The sequence below is a fragment of the Balaenoptera borealis genome (genome assembly GCF_965194805.1).
Source record: "Balaenoptera borealis genome assembly, chromosome: 5".
NCBI classification, from domain to species: Eukaryota; Metazoa; Chordata; class Mammalia; order Artiodactyla; family Balaenopteridae; genus Balaenoptera; species Balaenoptera borealis.
Window position 1 is genome coordinate 71,532,416 of NC_138862.1, and position 17,237 is coordinate 71,549,652.

At 37.7% G+C, this 17,237-nt stretch overlaps 2 protein-coding genes across 8 annotated transcripts in view; one reads left to right on the top strand and one right to left on the bottom strand.

Moving 5' to 3' along the window:
• FYTTD1 (forty-two-three domain containing 1) overlaps positions 1-16,708 on the bottom strand; it is a 33,274-nt gene extending 16,566 nt beyond the window's left edge. The window contains exons 1-3 of one of the 2 annotated variants that reach the window (XM_082392350.1): positions 16,422-16,708; positions 11,681-11,809; positions 3,178-3,326 (exon numbers count right to left, since the gene is read on the bottom strand). In XM_082392350.1, the coding sequence (XP_082248476.1) occupies positions 3,178-3,326; positions 11,681-11,809; positions 16,422-16,533 (390 nt within the window). In that variant the 5' untranslated portion in view covers positions 16,534-16,708. Of the gene's footprint in view, positions 1-3,177; positions 3,327-11,680; positions 11,810-12,137; positions 12,160-16,421 lie in introns of those variants that run through there. The other variant, XM_082392351.1, reaches the window with a different exon arrangement.
• Positions 16,709-16,999: 291 nt separating this feature from the next.
• Positions 17,000-17,237, top strand: part of RUBCN (rubicon autophagy regulator) — a 63,900-nt gene continuing 63,662 nt past the window's right edge. For 4 of the 6 annotated variants that reach the window (XM_082392277.1, XM_082392283.1, XM_082392282.1 and 1 more), the window contains exon 1: positions 17,000-17,205. In XM_082392277.1, the coding sequence (XP_082248403.1) occupies positions 17,108-17,205 (98 nt within the window). In that variant the 5' untranslated portion in view covers positions 17,000-17,107. The remainder of the gene's footprint in view (positions 17,206-17,237) is intronic. The other 2 variants (XM_082392279.1, XM_082392278.1) reach the window with 2 other exon arrangements.

The window sequence follows — 17,237 nt, forward strand, 5'->3', positions numbered from 1 at the left end:
CGTTAAAAGTAATTAGTAAGTGTAGCTCATACTCCTAGGGAGGGCAATTAAGCTCTACTTCCTGGAGAATGGACCTTGTGATTAGAATAACAACATAGTGACAGTGCTTCTTACACTCCCCCACCCTACAGAAGAGAGTGGCCCAGTATTTCCTGGATCCCAAACTAGCAAAAGACAGCCCAAATAGGCTCATTCCTCCCTGGATGGAATGGAAGTCCTGCTGACAACACCAGGTGAGCCCAGCAGCACCAGCAGGTGGTATCAATTAGGACCCCTGATTACAGTAAGTGGTGAAGGGAAGTGCTCTCTTTTCTCACAGGACTGACACTCCCCTCCCCTCACCCAGGGACACTAGGTAGTTGGCTGGTAGCAGCCAGGGCAATTCTGCCAAAGAAATGCCTGTCCCACAAAGTGTTCTTTATCCCCACATACTTGAGGCTCCCCATCTACATGCAAGACACCTGGCAGCTAGGCACCACCAGCTAGGACATGTCCCCTCTGCCCCACCTTAAATTGCCCAGCCCAGGAAGAGATTCCCCTCCCCTACTGACAGATACCAGGTGGCCAGGAGACAGTGGGAAGGGGGACCCTGATACATCAGTGGCTCAGCCAGTGAAACTTTTCCTATTTTGGGCCACAGCATCCCCTACTTAGAGACACAAAGAAGCCTGTTTTGGGAAGCTCCATCCACACACTCCAAAAACAACAGCAGGGAAAAGTGGGGGCAAGAGTGTTACCAAATAAACCAAACAGATTCACAGTAAAAAAAAAAAAAAAAAAAAGGACTTTTTTTTAAGGTATAAAATTTCTAAGTATATGCAGCAATTCAAGGACAAGTAAGGTAATTTGTTTAATGAATAGAAAAGGATGGTGTAAGTTACTTATATGTAAAAAGAAATTTTCTAAACTGCTAGAAAATGATCTGCTTCACAAGTACCACAGTCGATTCTGTTGAGACATTAATCTGTATTCAGGTTGAGAGAAAAGTTCTTAAGAAACAGCAAATTTCAAACCATACCTTTTCCAAAATCATTCAAACTTCGAATATAAGGATCTTACCATTCAGCACATTCTCTTTCAATTTTCACTATTTTTAAACAACTCAAAAGACTACCACATGTGGTAACTTAAAATTTTTACTGGAGCAAGTTCTGTAATAAAGTTTTAGAGAATAGCTGCTGGTGATAGCAGAATTGAAAAGTTAAGGGGTGAAGACAGTTGTGGTTAACCAGAATACAGATACTTGAGATAATTTAAGAAATGAATGTCCTGAATTTTTGTATTAAAATACGTATTACTTTCATAATCAGAGAAACGAAAGGGGTTAAAAAACAGCAGGGTGGAACATTAAATTCCTTGGTGGCTCAGACTTACTAAACATAAGAAGTTAAAGAAAAACCATTTGTGAAACTATTTTAAGTAATGCTTTATACAGCCAATTCAAAAATTACTCATTGAGATGTAATTAAAAATTCAGTTAAGATTTGAAAAGTAGTTAATTTATGGTGGGTAAATAATTGTAACTCTAATTAAAAATATCAACTAGGGGAGATAGGTATCCACCCAAGAGAAATGAAAACCTGGGTCCATACACACTTACAGGCAATGTTCACAGCAACATATTCACAATACCCAAAAAAGTGGAAAAAACCAAAATGTCATCCATCAACTGGTGAATGGGTAAACAAAATATCCATACGATGAAATATTATTCACTAATAAAAAGAGATGAAGTACTGAGACATGCTACAACATGAACCTCAAAAGTATTATGGCTAAATGCCAGCCCACATACTACTGTATGATTCCATTTACAGGCATACCTTGGAGTTACTGGGGATTTGGTTCCAGACCACTGCAATAAAGCAAATATCACAATAAAGTGAGTCACATGAATTTTTGGTTTCCCACTACATATAAAAATTTATATTTACGCTATACTGTAGTCTATTAAGTGTGCCACAGCATTATGCCTAAAAAAACAGCGTACATACCTTAATCTAAAAATACTTCATTGCTAAAAAAATGCTACCCATCATCTCAGCCTTCAGCGAGTTGTGATCTTTTTGCAATAGTACCATCAAAGATCACTGATCACCATAACAAATATAATAATGAAAGAGTTTGAAATATTGCGAGAATTACCAAAATGTGACACAGAGACACAAAGTGAGCAAATGTTGTTGGAACAACGGCACCAACAGACTTGCTCAGTGCAGGGTTGCCAAAAATCTTCAATTTGTAAAAAGACGCAGTATCTGTGAAGCACAATAAAGTGAAGTACAATAAAACAAGGTATGCCTGTATATGAAATATGCCAGAAAGGCAAATTTATAAAATATCTACAGCAAGTAGATTAGTGGTTGCCTGGGGCATATCACAGGGTATGACTGTGAATGGACTTGAGATTTCTTTTTAGAGTGATAGAAATGTTCTAAAATTAATTATTGTGATGATTGTTCAACTCTATAAATTTTCTAAAATTCACTGAATTGTACACTTAAAACAAATGAATTTTATAGTATAAAATTATATGTCAATAACCTGTTAAAAACTGCAGACACACACTATCCCGTTAAAAACTGTACACACACACACACACACACATACACACATACCGGTAAAGTCAAGAACCTGTAAAAAAATTTTATATTTGAGAATGTGGAAGTTTAGGTATTCTTCATGAATGACAATAATTTTTATTTAATTGTTGAATTTTTTATATAAGCCCCAAAGTACTATATTAAAAAAACCCAAAATATTCAAATAAAATGCTCTCTCAAGCTCATTCACAGAAATATTAGTACGAACAAAGGAAAAGGGTTTCTTTTTTTTTAACTGAAGTATGGTTGATTTACATATTGTGTTCATTTCAGGTGTAGAGCAAAGTGATTCAGTCATAAATATATATATATTTCAGATTATTTTCCATTATAGGTTATTACAAGATGCTGAATATAGTTCCGTGATAATACAGTAAATCCTTGTTGCTTATCTATTTTACGTATAGTAGTTTGTATCTGTCAATCCCATACTCCTAATTTATCCCTCCCCACTTCCTATCCCCTTTGGTAACTGTAAATTTGTTTTCTTTGTCTCTTAAGTCTGTTTCTGTTTTGAATACAGATTCATTTGTAAGGAAAAGCGTTTCCGACTCAGGATCAGCCATCAACCTACCTTGTCACTTAGAGGTGGTCGATTCATAGGACTAATTCCTTTTCGAATTCCAGTTGCTTTCCTAGCTGCAAGGCCAGTGATAACTCCATAAGGACGTCTCTTTCCAGGCATCACTCTTCCTCTATGGCTCAGACTATTCTTACCAAAACCTGTAGGAGAGGAGGAAAAAAAAAAATCAGTCTAAGACTGCAAGTGAGTGGCACACAGTTCACAGGATATTCTATTTCTTAAGTAGGGTGGAGGATATGAGAGTTTTTTTCATTTATTATTATTCATATAATATTTCTTATGTTATTATTATATTACTATTTCTATACACTTCTTTAAAATTACATAAAATATTTCATTTTTAAAGAGACAATAAGCTGCATTGGAAAGGGTTCTGCTGCTGTAATGGACTGCAAAGGACTTGAGGATTCTCACATTTCCCCCCAGCTATCCTCTCTTTGGCATTACTTTCTCAACAAACAGAACAGTCTCAACTTTCCCTGTGCAGCATGGTAGCCACTAACCACATGTGGTTATTGAGTACTTGAAATATGACTAGTCTGAATTGAGATGTAACAAAAGAATGTATAATATTTCATTAATAATTTTATATTAATCATATGTTAGAATGATATTTTAGGTGTACTGGATTAAATAAAATATATTATTATGTGGCTCACACTTTATTTGTTGGATGGCACTGATCCAGAGTGGACTCACTATCTCATCTCCTATTTCCTTACGATGTTGCAATCTGGCTTCTTTGTTTTCAGTCTTATTATATTCAAACTGCTTTTGCTAAAGTCTGCAGTAAACTCCAATGGATATATATTTTAATCTCTGCGGCATATGACATTACTGACTTTGCTTTTCCATTATGTATCTTACCTATTTAAATACTTATTTTCTAATTATGAAAAAGTAAACGTGCTCAGTACAGAAATCTTAAAAACATATAAAGTACAAATAAGAATATAAAAGCCACCACCATTAGCCCACCACTTAGAGACAACAACTACTAACATTTTATATTTTTGTAGTCTTTTACTTGTATACATACATTTCAAATTAACACTTTTAGTTTCAACTGTTTTTAAGCAACTCAAAAGACTATAGCATGAGGTAATTCACAATTTTGTAGTACCATGTGCCCAGAAAATGGACTGAGTCAATCTTCCAGCAACCATATTTCACTACTCCATATACTACTTTGTAGTCTACATTAACACGGTATTGTGAATATTAATCCTACGTCTTTAATATTCATACTAATCATTTTAGTTACTTCTAATGTTACACTATTATAAATAACATTGCAATAACACTACAGATAACATTTCTATACACATCCATGATATTTCCTCAATATATAAATTTCCAAAGATCAAAATGCTGTATCAAAGAGTAAAGCAAATTCTAAAGGATTTTGATTCATATTGTAAAAAATCCCCTCCAGAACGACTATATTTATTTATATTCCCAGGAACATAAGGGTGCCACTTTTTCCGTATCATTGACAACTTTGAATATTATTCTTTTTAATCTTTATCACTTAGTGTTTGAGATAAAAAAACAACAACTTGTATTTGGTAGTTTACTAGTAATAATGAACACTTTCCATGGGTTTTTTGACTATTTGTATTCTTCCATTCACAAACTATCATGTTCATAAATCAGTTTTCTAGGGTCAAGTTCTAGTTTCCTTTGATGCTTTGATAGAAGAATTACTTTAAATTTATAATTAATTTATCAAGAATTGATATTTTACAATATTCAGGAACACGTTACGTCTTTCCAATTATTCAAGTCTTCTTTTGTCACTAAATTGGCTCCGTAAAGTTTCAAGCTTTTCCTCCCATAGGTCCTGCACATTTCTTATTAAGCTTATTACTAAGTATTTTATACATTTGTTGTCAATCAGAAAAAAAGATCCCTTATCTATTAATAATCTTCATATTGTCATTCCTGGGATTACAGAAAGCTACTGAGGTTTTAATTAATACCTTTTAATCAGCCATTCCACTGAATTCACTTATTAGTTCTAATAGTCTTTCAAATTATTTTCTTGGGATTTCTGAGTGATAATCATATTACCCACAAATGATACTATCTTTTTCCTTCCAATAATTATACCTCAAATTCTTTTACTTCTTAATGCAATGGCCAGAAATTCCAGAGAACTATGCTAAGTAACAATTGTGATATTGGGCATGCTTATCTTAATTCTAATTTGGGGGGGAATGTCTTTAGAATAGAATCCTGTATAATACTATACACCTGCAATGTGGTAACAGGTCTACCAACCTCTTTCATAGTCAAACTAAACAAAGTTATAATAGTTTATTGTAGGATTTCTCAGGACTGTGTGTGATGAATCTCTTAAGCCATAATCATGTATATGTCACTGTCGAATTTATCTAATTCCATAATGCTTTTCTGTGGTGCACCTACTTTGAAACCAGAATTCAACTAGACAGTTAGAAAAACTTGTTATGTTATGATGGTTGAACCATTTACCAATTTATTGCCTTTCAGCTCCCAATTCACTCTTTACTGTCCCGCTTCTGTTACTGGAATATTTCTCTTATCAGCTGGCACGATGTTAAGCTTTGTCAGCAGAGGGCACTGGAAGGACTCTAGAAAAAGAAGGAGCTTTTCTTCCAAGTTCCAGTGGGCACCTCAAGGCTTGTTCCTGTGGCACAGGACACCCAGTGGCACTCACTATCCCTCCCCTGAAAGCTGAGACTATGGTGAGGCAAGAGAGGCGCCTAAGCCATAAAATCTGAGAATGAGTGACACCTTAAATTTTAGGCCCTCGGTATCTATCTAGATCTAGTCCTAGGCATCACTCTAATTCTGGCCCTGCTCATCCTCCAGTGAATTAAAGCTGCATCACCCCTATAGATCACTTCCCAGTGAATTCCACCAGCGCGGCAACTCAGTGTGGTAGGGAGTTCTTGTAGATTTGTTCCCTTTTTGGGTGCTCTGCCTCAGTACTAAAGGTGCTGATTTTATTACTTTTATAATCAGCGAAAAAGCAATAAAGATACAATTTTTTAAAATATTAGGATCAAATTATTGCTGCTCTATGTGTGATTCCCTTCTAGAACAGCAACCAAACGAAGATTAAGCATGTAGGGGAAACCTGTATATTCAAATTAAATCTACAACTACTTGCTATTTTTATTTGTACTAAATAATGAAGCAGCTACCACTGTGCTAGGCACTGTTCTGAGTACCTTAATTTAAATGAGCACTTGATGAAATTGATGCTAACATCTCAATTTTACAAGTGAGCAAAGTGAGGCAAAGAACAGTGACTACCCAGAGGGCACAGTTAGAAAATGGCAGAGCCATGATCTAAGTGCAAGTTTGTGTGGCTCGAAAAATTGAACATTTTCCAAACTGTTATATATAAAAATTAAAGAATAATAAAAGGCAGAATATAATCTATGGTACATTTCCAAAGAGAAAAACACAGTTATGACAGAAAAAGCAGGCTCTGAGCTAGGTATTACAAAACAGGCAAGATGTGAATAGGGAGAGAGGCATAAAGTGACAAGTACAAAGACATGGGCAACCACAGTGATTTGAGAGACAGTCTAGAGAAAAGGATAAGAAGTGAATGGAAAACTACAATGAGGTATCACCTCACACCAGTCAGAATGGCCATCATCAAAAAAATCTACAAACAATAAATGCTGGAGAGGGTGTGGAGAAAAGGGACCCCTCTTGCACTGTTGGTGGGAATGTAAATTGATAGAGCCACTATGGAGAACAGTATGGACGTTCCTTAAAAAACTAAAAATAGAACTACCATATGACCCAGCAATCCCACTACTGGGCATATACTCTGAAAAACCATAATTCAAAAAGAGTCATGTACCACAATGTTCATTGCAGCTCTATTTACAATAGCCAGGACATGGAAGCAACCTAAGTGTCCATCAACAGATGAATGGATAAAGAAGATATGGCACATGTATACAATGGAATATTACTCAGCCATAAAAAGAAACGAAACTGAGTTATTTGTAGTGAGGTGGATGGACCTAGAGTCTGTCATACAGAGTGAAGTAAGTCAGAAAGAGAAAAACAAATACTGTATGCTAACACATATATATGGACTCTAAAAAAAAATGGTCATGAAGAACCTAGGGGCAGGATGGGAATGACACAGACCTACTAGAGAATGGACTTGAGGTCACGGGGAGGGGGAAGGTTAAGCTGGGACAAAGTGAGAGAGAGGCATGGACATATATACACTACCAAATGTAAAATAGATAGCTAGTGGGAAGCAGCCGCATAGCACAGGGAGATCAGCTCGATGCTTTGTGACCACGTAAAGGGGTGGGATAGGGAGGGTGGGAGGGAGGGAGATGCAAGAGGGAAGAGATATGGGGATATATGTATATGCATAGCTGATTCACTTTGTTATAAAGCAGAAACTAACACACCATTGTAAACCAATTATACGCCAATAAAGATGAAAAAAAAAAAGACTATACTTGAAAGGGAACTGAGGGGGGGGGTCACTGAATTCATGATCAGATTATATCAGTCTAGAAGCAGTATCTTATACTGAATGGAAAAAAGAGAGAGAAGGCAGTGAAACCATTTCAGATGCTATGGCAACACTCAAACACAACATGATAAGGGACTGGGAAAGGAACAAAGAAATTTGAACGTATTCCAAAAGAATGAATGAATTAGTAGAACAAAGAGAAAGTTTAAAGAGAGGAGGAATCCATTATTATACCAAAGTTTGAGGCGTAGATGAGAAAGACTCATGAGAAAATCTCATTAGCAAGAATAAAAGGGGAGGGAGAGGGAAGGATTGGGAGTTTGGGATTAGCAGATACAAACTAGTATATACATATAGGATGGATAAACAACAAGGTCCTACTGTGTAGCACAGGGAACTATATTCAATATCCTATAATAAACCATAATGGAAAGAATATGAAAAAGAATTTATACATCTATAACTGAGTCACTTTGCTGTACAGAAGCAATCAACACAACATTGTAAATCAACTATACTTCAATAAAATTAAAAAAAAAAAACAAGAATAAAAGGAGACAAGTATGGGATAGAATTCTATTCCTGGGTGCCTTCTATTTCTGACTGTTATAGTCATTGTTCCCATACTCATCACCCGTTCTACCATCTTTCTTTCTTTCTTTCCAGTGGCTTCTTATCCTCTACCTTCTAACAAGCCTAGATCATCCCTTCCTCCTTCCTCCTTTTCTATCTTTGAACAAACTTCATTAGCTCTATCTCAGTTTTAGCAATGGTTGTATTTTTCACCTTGTCATTGTCATGTTTCATGCAATAGTCTTTTCTTGGTTTTCATCCATATAGCCCCTTTAGAAAGTTCTCGTCTTTCTAGAGTACCTTCATTCTCATTACTTCAACTACTACCTCTATGAAGGTCCTTTCACATTTTCAGCTCCACTAGAGCAGCAGTTTAACACTACTAGCCATGTATCAGAAGGACATATGGAGCTTAAAAAGAAAAAAACAAAAAACCCAGGCCCTACTTCTGCAGATTCTGGTTCAGTAGCAATGGAGTGCAGCCAGAGCATCAGTCTAATTTATAAAGCTCCACAGATGCAACCAATGTTGAGAACAACTAAAACTAGACACAGGAATTTTCATCTTTCCTTTGAATCGTTAGCCCAATCCCTTCATGAATTTCTTTCACACACACATCAAGCTGCCTAAATAATTTCTGTAGTCTGATCACTTACACGAAGATTTGAGGGATTTTCTGGGAAATATCATATCACAGAGTGTATGCAATCATATTACTGGCTCCTTTCAAAGCAGCATACAACTATTTCTCTGTCTCTTCTACCTCAAAAAGAAATAGCATTCTCAAACTTTTTGGTCTCAGGACCTCTTTATACTCTTAAAAATTACTGAGGACCCCAAAGAGTTTGTGTTTCTGGTATTTCTGATATATAGGGTTTATGTTTACTGTTATTTACCACAATACAAATGAAAACTAAGACATTTAAAAACTATTTGTTATTTTATTAAAACAACAATAAACTCACAACATGTAGGGCAAATAACATTTTTAATGAAAAATAACTACTGTATTCCTAAACAAACAAAAATATCTAATAGGAAGAGTAGCATTGATTTGCATTTTTGCAAATCTCTTTAGTGTGTGGCTTAATAGGAGATAGCTAGATTCTCATTTCTGCTTCTGCTTCCAATCTGTTTTATTTATCACATGTCGTGTAGACTTTGGAAAGTCCACTGTACATTCATGAGAGAATAAGACTGAAAACACAATGTCTTAGTATTATTATAAAAATAGTTTTGACCATGTGAACCCCTTGAGTCTTGGGGATTCCCCAGGATCTCTGGACAGCACTTTGAGAACTGCTGTTGTATAGTATTCCATACCTGAAAGACATTTAGGTTGTTTGTACAAGTATGTATTGAATGACTAAATTATATTTCAGGTACAGAATTAGGAAGACTTTATTCACTTATTTGTTCAGCCGTCAAAAATAAATTATTGAGGGACTCCTCTGGTGGTCCAGCAGTTAAAACTCTACACTCCCAATGCAGGGGGCCCGGGTTCGACTCCTGGTCAGGGAAACTAGATCTCGCCTGCCACAACTACAAGCCCGCATGCCACAACTAAAGATCGTGGCAAAGAAGATCCCACGTGCCGCAACTAAGAACCGGAGCAGCCAAATAAATAAATAAATAATTTTTTTAAAAAAATAAATAAATAATTGAGTATTTGCTAAGGGCTCTCTGTGCTACTTATTCCCTTACCTCAAGCTAACATCTTCACTGACATTATAACGTGGAAATCTGAACTTTTCCAAACCAATTAGAGCTTAAGAAAATCCCATACCTCTCTGAACATTCAGTGACAGCAGCAGCTCTTCTATTTTAGGCCCTGACAGATGTAAGTGGAGAACATACAAGCGCAATTTCAATCTCAGAAGATCCTAAGCTGCCGCTGGGTATCATTTAGCTCAAGGCTCAGATTATAACCCCTGTAAAAGGAAAGCTTTCCTGATCCTTCATGAATCAGATCCTATTTCACCTTATCCATTAAATCACCACCAATTTTCTTAGGACAAAATCCCTATCTAAAATCCTGTAGTACAATCAGAATTTCTCTTATGGTATTTCTCAACTCTATGTTTTCTACCTTATCTCTGTTACTAGAAATTCCTTGAAGTAAGAGTGCATCTTTACATACCCTGACAACCTGGTCAGTTCAGAGCATTTATCAGGTATTTAACAAACGATTAGCATAAATAAATATATTTCTGGCTTCTATGAACTCTAAAATTATTTTAAAACAAATCATATATAAAATATGGTATGTTGAGTAACATTTATAAGAAACCTTTAAATATAAATCACTGGAATTAAATATTAATTTTCTATAGCTAAATACCTATTACAAGATTTACTTACTTGGGTTCAGCTATCCAAGAAATTACTAGGGAAGAATAAATTCTTCTGCAGGGTCTAATCTTAGTTACAGGCATATGTTGAGGATATGCTGGCATATTAGCTGTTAAACATAGGATTAATTATGTTCAACCTATTGGAGATTATTTTCTACGTTTTTTAACATATAGGATAAAAATCAACTTAGGAATTAGTTTATCAAACATTTTTTCACATATGTAAAAAAGATCTAGAGTTTTAAAAATCTGAACAAATGTTTATTCTAAAATGCTGATGTAACTGCTAAAAAAGGTAATGAGTCACATATAATTAATAGTATTCAGTTACTGCCTTAAGTCCATTTTGGAACAAAATGTTGTAAATAAATAAGCTTCTAGATTACCAAAAATAACTGTATATGTAGAGTTCCAAGATCATTAGACCATATCTAAAGCATTCAATTCTGTGTTACCTCTGGAGGATTTAACAAATCCTAAAGGTCCTGGATGATAAGATAAATAATATAGAAGTCATTTTCTATGCAGAATAGTAGTCTCCACATATTTATAAAAGGTTTTCATATAGAAACCTGTTTCCTATAACTCTATAGAATTAACAGGAAGGCATGATTTAATTCAAATTAAGAGAATTTTCTAGTGAACAGTGCTGTCTCCAGTAATGGAATAAGTTATGTTGTGAGGTGGTATGCTCTTTCACTGAATATATTTAAGCTGGAGTTACATAGTCATCCATCAGACAAACCTCTAACTGTGAAGGAGATTGAGACTTCATGATATGTAAGATCCTTTATAAATCTACAGTCCTAAACATAATAAAGACTTTATATACTGAGGTTACTTTAAAATGACTTAATGTCCTTAAGAAATAGTGTTATCACCTATTTAAGGAAACCTGAATTTTTACCAGATTGTAAGATTAAACAAAACCCTGAGAGAAGGAAAAATACAAATCACAAAGGGTACTGATATACTTCCTCCACGCTTTAGGTATGTATCAAAGGTAGTATACTATGAACCCACAAATAACGGCTCTTTATTAAAGCTTACTTGCAAAACTTACCAGAATTCTGTTGAATTCCCCATCTTACTCTCATCCTGAATTGCCGGGCACCACTTTGCTGGAGTCTTCTATTTAGTCTTGGGAAATTCTGTTTCTTTCCTTCCTTTCGATTCAATTTGATGATATCATCTGTGATAGACGAAATGTGATGATTACCTTTATTTTAACTTAATGACTCAATTACTCAGTCTCATTTTCTAGTTGATAAATTTCCTACGTCCCTAACTTCTTTTCTACTTTGAAAGCACTTTGATAAGAGGATAATAATGATATGAGCATAAAAGCTCAAATCAGCCAATATATTTGGAGCAATGAACAATGGTTTTGTAGGAAAAGTTCAAGTCAATAGCCCAAAGCAGAGCTACCAACTAATGAAGATTTCTGTTATTCACAGTATTTCTTTCCCTAATAAATATAAATAAGCAAAAACCTGTTTACAAAAATTACTCATACTTACTTTCCATAATCACAGAAGTCTCCAGTTTTTAAAGATGACCACCTTTCAATAAAACCATTGGCAGTCAAAAAATAAATCATTCAAAGACTAAATTTCTAAGTTCACCTCAATTCAGCAAATATTTATTGACTATATACTATATGCAATGAATATATGTGGTAGGCTGTGCTGTAACAGAAACAAACAAAAGTAAAATATGATCCCTATTCTCAGTAAGTTTAAAATTAATGATGGAAACAGACATGTAAATAGTAAACAAAAAATTAAACATGTACCATAATAAAGGTATAGTACAAAAAGAAAATACTGTTGGTTCTTTGCTCATTTAGCAAAGCAATTCAGTGTTACCTTATTTTTCTTTCTACACTGTTCTCTCTCTCTCTCTTTTTTTTGGCCGTGCTGCGTGGCACGCAGGATTGTAGGATCTTAGTTCCCCGATGACCAGGGATCGAACCCGTGCCCTCTGCAGTGGAAGCGTGGAGTCCTAACCACTGGACCACCAGGGAATTCCCTCTACACTGTTCTCTCTAAGTCTCATCATTTCCCCCAAACACTTCCAGACCGTCCCAAGGTAATTCACAAACATCACATTGCTCTAATACCACAACAGAACAATGTGAAGATCAGAAAACTAAATGTACTCCAGATCCCTATTTACATCTGTTTAAAGGAGATTACTAGAAGACAAAAAATACTCGTTTAAGAATATCCAAACACTTTCTCCAAAGTTCCAACTCCAATATTAATTTTGCTGATTGAAAATACAGTAAATAAACCAAATAAATTGAACGTCAACAACTTCTTAATAAAATTAACAAAAACTAACTAACCTCAGCTGCTTTTTTTCCAAACTACTCTAAATACAAATAATCTAACAACTATATCAATATAACTAGTCTTTTCTGAAGTCAAAGAAGGAAATATAGATTACAGAAATCCTTTCTTATATTTTACTACTCTACCTCGCTAACCTCTAATCTTTTTTAAAATTTATTTATTTATTTATTTATTTATTTATTTATTTATGTCTGCAGTGAGTCTTCGCGGCTGCTTGCGGGCTTTCTCTAGTTGCTGCAAGTGGGGGCTACTCTTCGTTGCAGTGCACCAATCTCTAATCTCTAAGACTCTAAACTACATTTAAATATTCATAGAAAATAATTCAAATCCCTTCAAAGTAGTTTGTTACCTTGAGATCCATCCCTCAGCTACAAAAAAGTTCATCAAAGTTAGACACTCAAAAACAGTTTTTTACAAAATACAAAGATTTCACAAATATCAGAGCCATGAACATGTTAAATTCTCAGTAAACAGAAAGGGAATAGTTAGACACCACTTTTGAAACACTACTTTCCTCTAACAGGGTGCTACTTATTCTTCACCAGAAGTCTGAGATCTCAGAGCCATTAGAGTACCCCCCAAAAATGAACTTGGTCTGGGGAACCACAAAATAAAAAAAGGCAGAGTATAATTTTGACTAACCAGGCTGATTTAAAAACAGAGCGTTATAGAGTATAAACATAACTAAAAATTAAACGTAGCAAAGCATATCAAACATAAAATTATGTTTTCTATTTAAACATTTTATTATCTAAATCCTCAGTTAAATGGAGCTACCATGACAGAGAGGATTCTTGCAATCTAAAAGCAGATAATGGCTTTCTCCTAATCGAGGAGTAGACAGGGTATCAGAAATTTAAAAAAAAATCCATTATGAACTACTTTTATAAAAAACTAGGGGTATACATGTGATAACAATAACAGTAATAGTAGTAACTGAGTACTAATAGGATTGTTCTGAAAACATGTATTCATTCAATTCTCACAATAATTCTATGAAATAACTATTATAATACCCATTTTCAAACTAAGATACTGAGGGACTTCCCTGGTGGTCCAGCGGTTAAGACTGCATTCCCAATGCAGGGAACCCAGGCTCCATCCTTGGTCAGGGAACTAGATCCTTCACGCCGCAACTAAGAGCCCGCATGCCGCAACTAAAAGATTCCCGCATGCTGCAACTAAAGATCTGGCACACAGCAACGAAGACCCCACGTGCCGCAACTAAGACCTGGCACAGCCAAAGAAAGAAAGATTTTTTTAAAAAAAATTAAGAAATTGAGCCACAATGAGGCCAGCTATTGGTAACCTTGGTAAATAATTCCATATGAATATTCACATAAACTTGATAGAACCACAATTAAAAACAAAACAAAAAATTAGATTCTAAAACCTATGCACACCGGATAAAATGGGATATTCACAAAGCATAATAATTGCCTAAAATACCTATCTCTTCATCACTTCTCTGTAAAATTCTCACTAAAACAAAACAAGGCATCTAAAAAAAAAAGGGCACCTGACAGAATGCTGTATGTTCTTAAGGGAGAAGAGAGACCAATCTCTCTTTTAGCTATCCACTGCACTTCATTTCTATCTTCAAAGAGAATTATCCCTCAGTTTTCTTCATTTGAACATCCTAATCACTGAACAAAATACATACAAAAAACTTAGAAACTTAAGAAATGTAATGCTTACGACACTACATGGTTAACACTTCCTACATCTAGAGCTTGGTGCTCTAGAACCAGACTGAAATCCTGAGTCCATCACTTACTTGCTGTATGACTGTGGGCAAGTTATTTAATTTCTCTATGCCTCAGGTTTTGTAAGATGGGAATAACAACAACGGCTTATACAGTATGTGCGTGTATATATGTAAATATGGTGCTTACTGTGTACCAGGTACTGTTCTGAGCAGTTTACATATGCCTATTGACTTATTTAATACTTACAGCAACCGTGTGAGGTAGTGGCTCACCTTTTTACAGATGAGGTACTGAGAAGCAATTTGCCCAAGATCAAATGGCTCATAAGTGGCAGAAGCAGGATTTGAACTGAGACAGTCTGGGATTCGGGATTCCATGCATGCTCTTTATCATTAGGAGTAAGTACCTCATAGGATTATTATCGGGATAATTTAACACATATAAAATGCTTAGTCCACTGCTTGGCGAGTAGTAAGCACTCAATAAATATTCGTTATTATATTTTTTCTTGGCTTTAATTCAAAAGACTTCTCATTTCTTTAGAGGTCACTACTGACTAGCAGTAAGGCAAGACTTGAGGCCAAACCTATGATTTCTGATGATTTGCTTAATTCACATCTTGGGTTCTAACTTAAGACAAACACAGAAACCAAGAGTTCTTGACTTTTGACTATGAACTTTGCAGAAAAACCACAACAAAAAAGAAAAATATCGTCCTCGGAAAAGTTACACCTCTGTATCCCCTAGTCGGGTACTTTTCAAATATCCGAAAAATTGCAGGCCTCAGGCAGAGCTAACCACATTTAATACCAAAACCTGAATCCCGACAAAAACGTTATTACTTTTAAACCAACCAAGCCAAACACAGAGACTAGTGCCTCAGTGGTGTTAGGTCTGAATTTTTAATTGAATCGCCAATCTCCCTGCTTTTTACCTAATCGTCACCAAACCACCCCACTCTCTTAGATCCTATGCTTTACTTGGCTTCCCATCAACCCACGTAAACCCTCCTTCGGTTTTCGCTTCGTTTTTTTCTAATCGCTAGCTTGAAGGACTGGATGAGGAGAATGTGCTTTTCTAGGCACCGCCTAATACACCACCATCCCACGAAGTCCTTCCTATCTTTTCTTTCTGTCAAGCGCCCCGGCCCCGCGGTGGCCCGGCCGTCTGGGGCCCGTCAGAAATGGCCAACTCTCGGGGCGTCTTGACGCTTCTGTGCGGCGCCAGGCGCAGGCCCGGGCGCATAAAACGCCCAACCAGCCCTTCTCGGGAACCACGGATTTAACCGAACCCGCTGGGCTCTCGAAGAGCTTCCTCAGAAAGGACGGCTCCGTCCGACCCTTGCCCTCGCCCCCCGATAACGCCCACCGCGCACAAGCCTGAGGTGAAACCCGCGGAGTTTTCTTCACAAAGAGCCGGGGTCACCCGCGAGTGGCGGCTCCCCTTTGAGGGGGGGGCGGAAACAGGTTCGGCACTCCTCTGCCTTCCCAACCTCCCGGCCCGAAGCGCCCCCCGTCCCCTCAGACACAGCCCCGCCGAAGGGACGCCCGAGGCCCCCGGGCTCGATCCTGACGCCAGAAAGCGCTCCCCCGTCCCCACCGGCCCCCGCTTGGTTCCGCCCACCCGTAAGAAAACTCCATCGACAACTGCGGCCAACCACCCCTTCCCCCACAAACCGCGGTACTTGGTTCCACCCACACCTCCTCCCACTCCAACTCGGTGCGACTCGGCTCCTCACCCAAAGACATATCAATTTTGTCCAGGTTTTCATTGCTGCGGGCTTTCGGCGGCGGCGGCGGCGGCGGCGGGGTCGCGGTGGCTCCCATTAACCGGGTACCAAACCGGTTCATAGCTGGAGACGTCGCGCTGGAACACTCAGCGAAGAAGGCCAGGGGCTGAGGCCTGCCACCTCCCACTCACGCACGCAGACTAGCCGCACAGACGGAGCGCGCACGCGTGCTGGCTGCGCCCTCTCCCACCCGCGGCGGAGGGCTGGGGGAGGAACCAAGAGACGAGCGGCCGGCGAGAGTGGCCCCGGGCCCCGGACTCGCCCCTAGCGCCTCTTACCGGACCGGAGGAAACATTGCACCCGCTGCTCTGGCAGCTCTCGAGGGCCGCTGGTTTAGCAGTTAGCCTTTCCGCCCAAATTATGCTGGACCCTGAACACCTCAGAATCACATGCCTTAAATGAGATCATGTTCCTCCGTGCCCTTCGAGTCCCTCCTGCTACAGAAAGGCCCCCTAAGCTTTGGTACACACGAACCTTTCACACCCCCACTGCAGAGCAGCCCCAGAGGCTGCGAGCGTGGACTGCAGAACTGCGCCCCAGCTCCCCTCTCCACGGCCAGCACGCGGAGCGACACGTCCGGACGCAAAGCAGAGGCTGCACTGATACTACTTGCGTCAGCATACTAATAAAAGTAAATGCTAACGTTTCGCGTATCTGTACCACTTCTCAGCCGGCGCTCTCAAAACATTTTGCACGGTACCTTATTAAGACATCACCTTCCCTCGGGAGAGCGGTAAGTACCTCTGCTTATTTGGCTGCATTTTT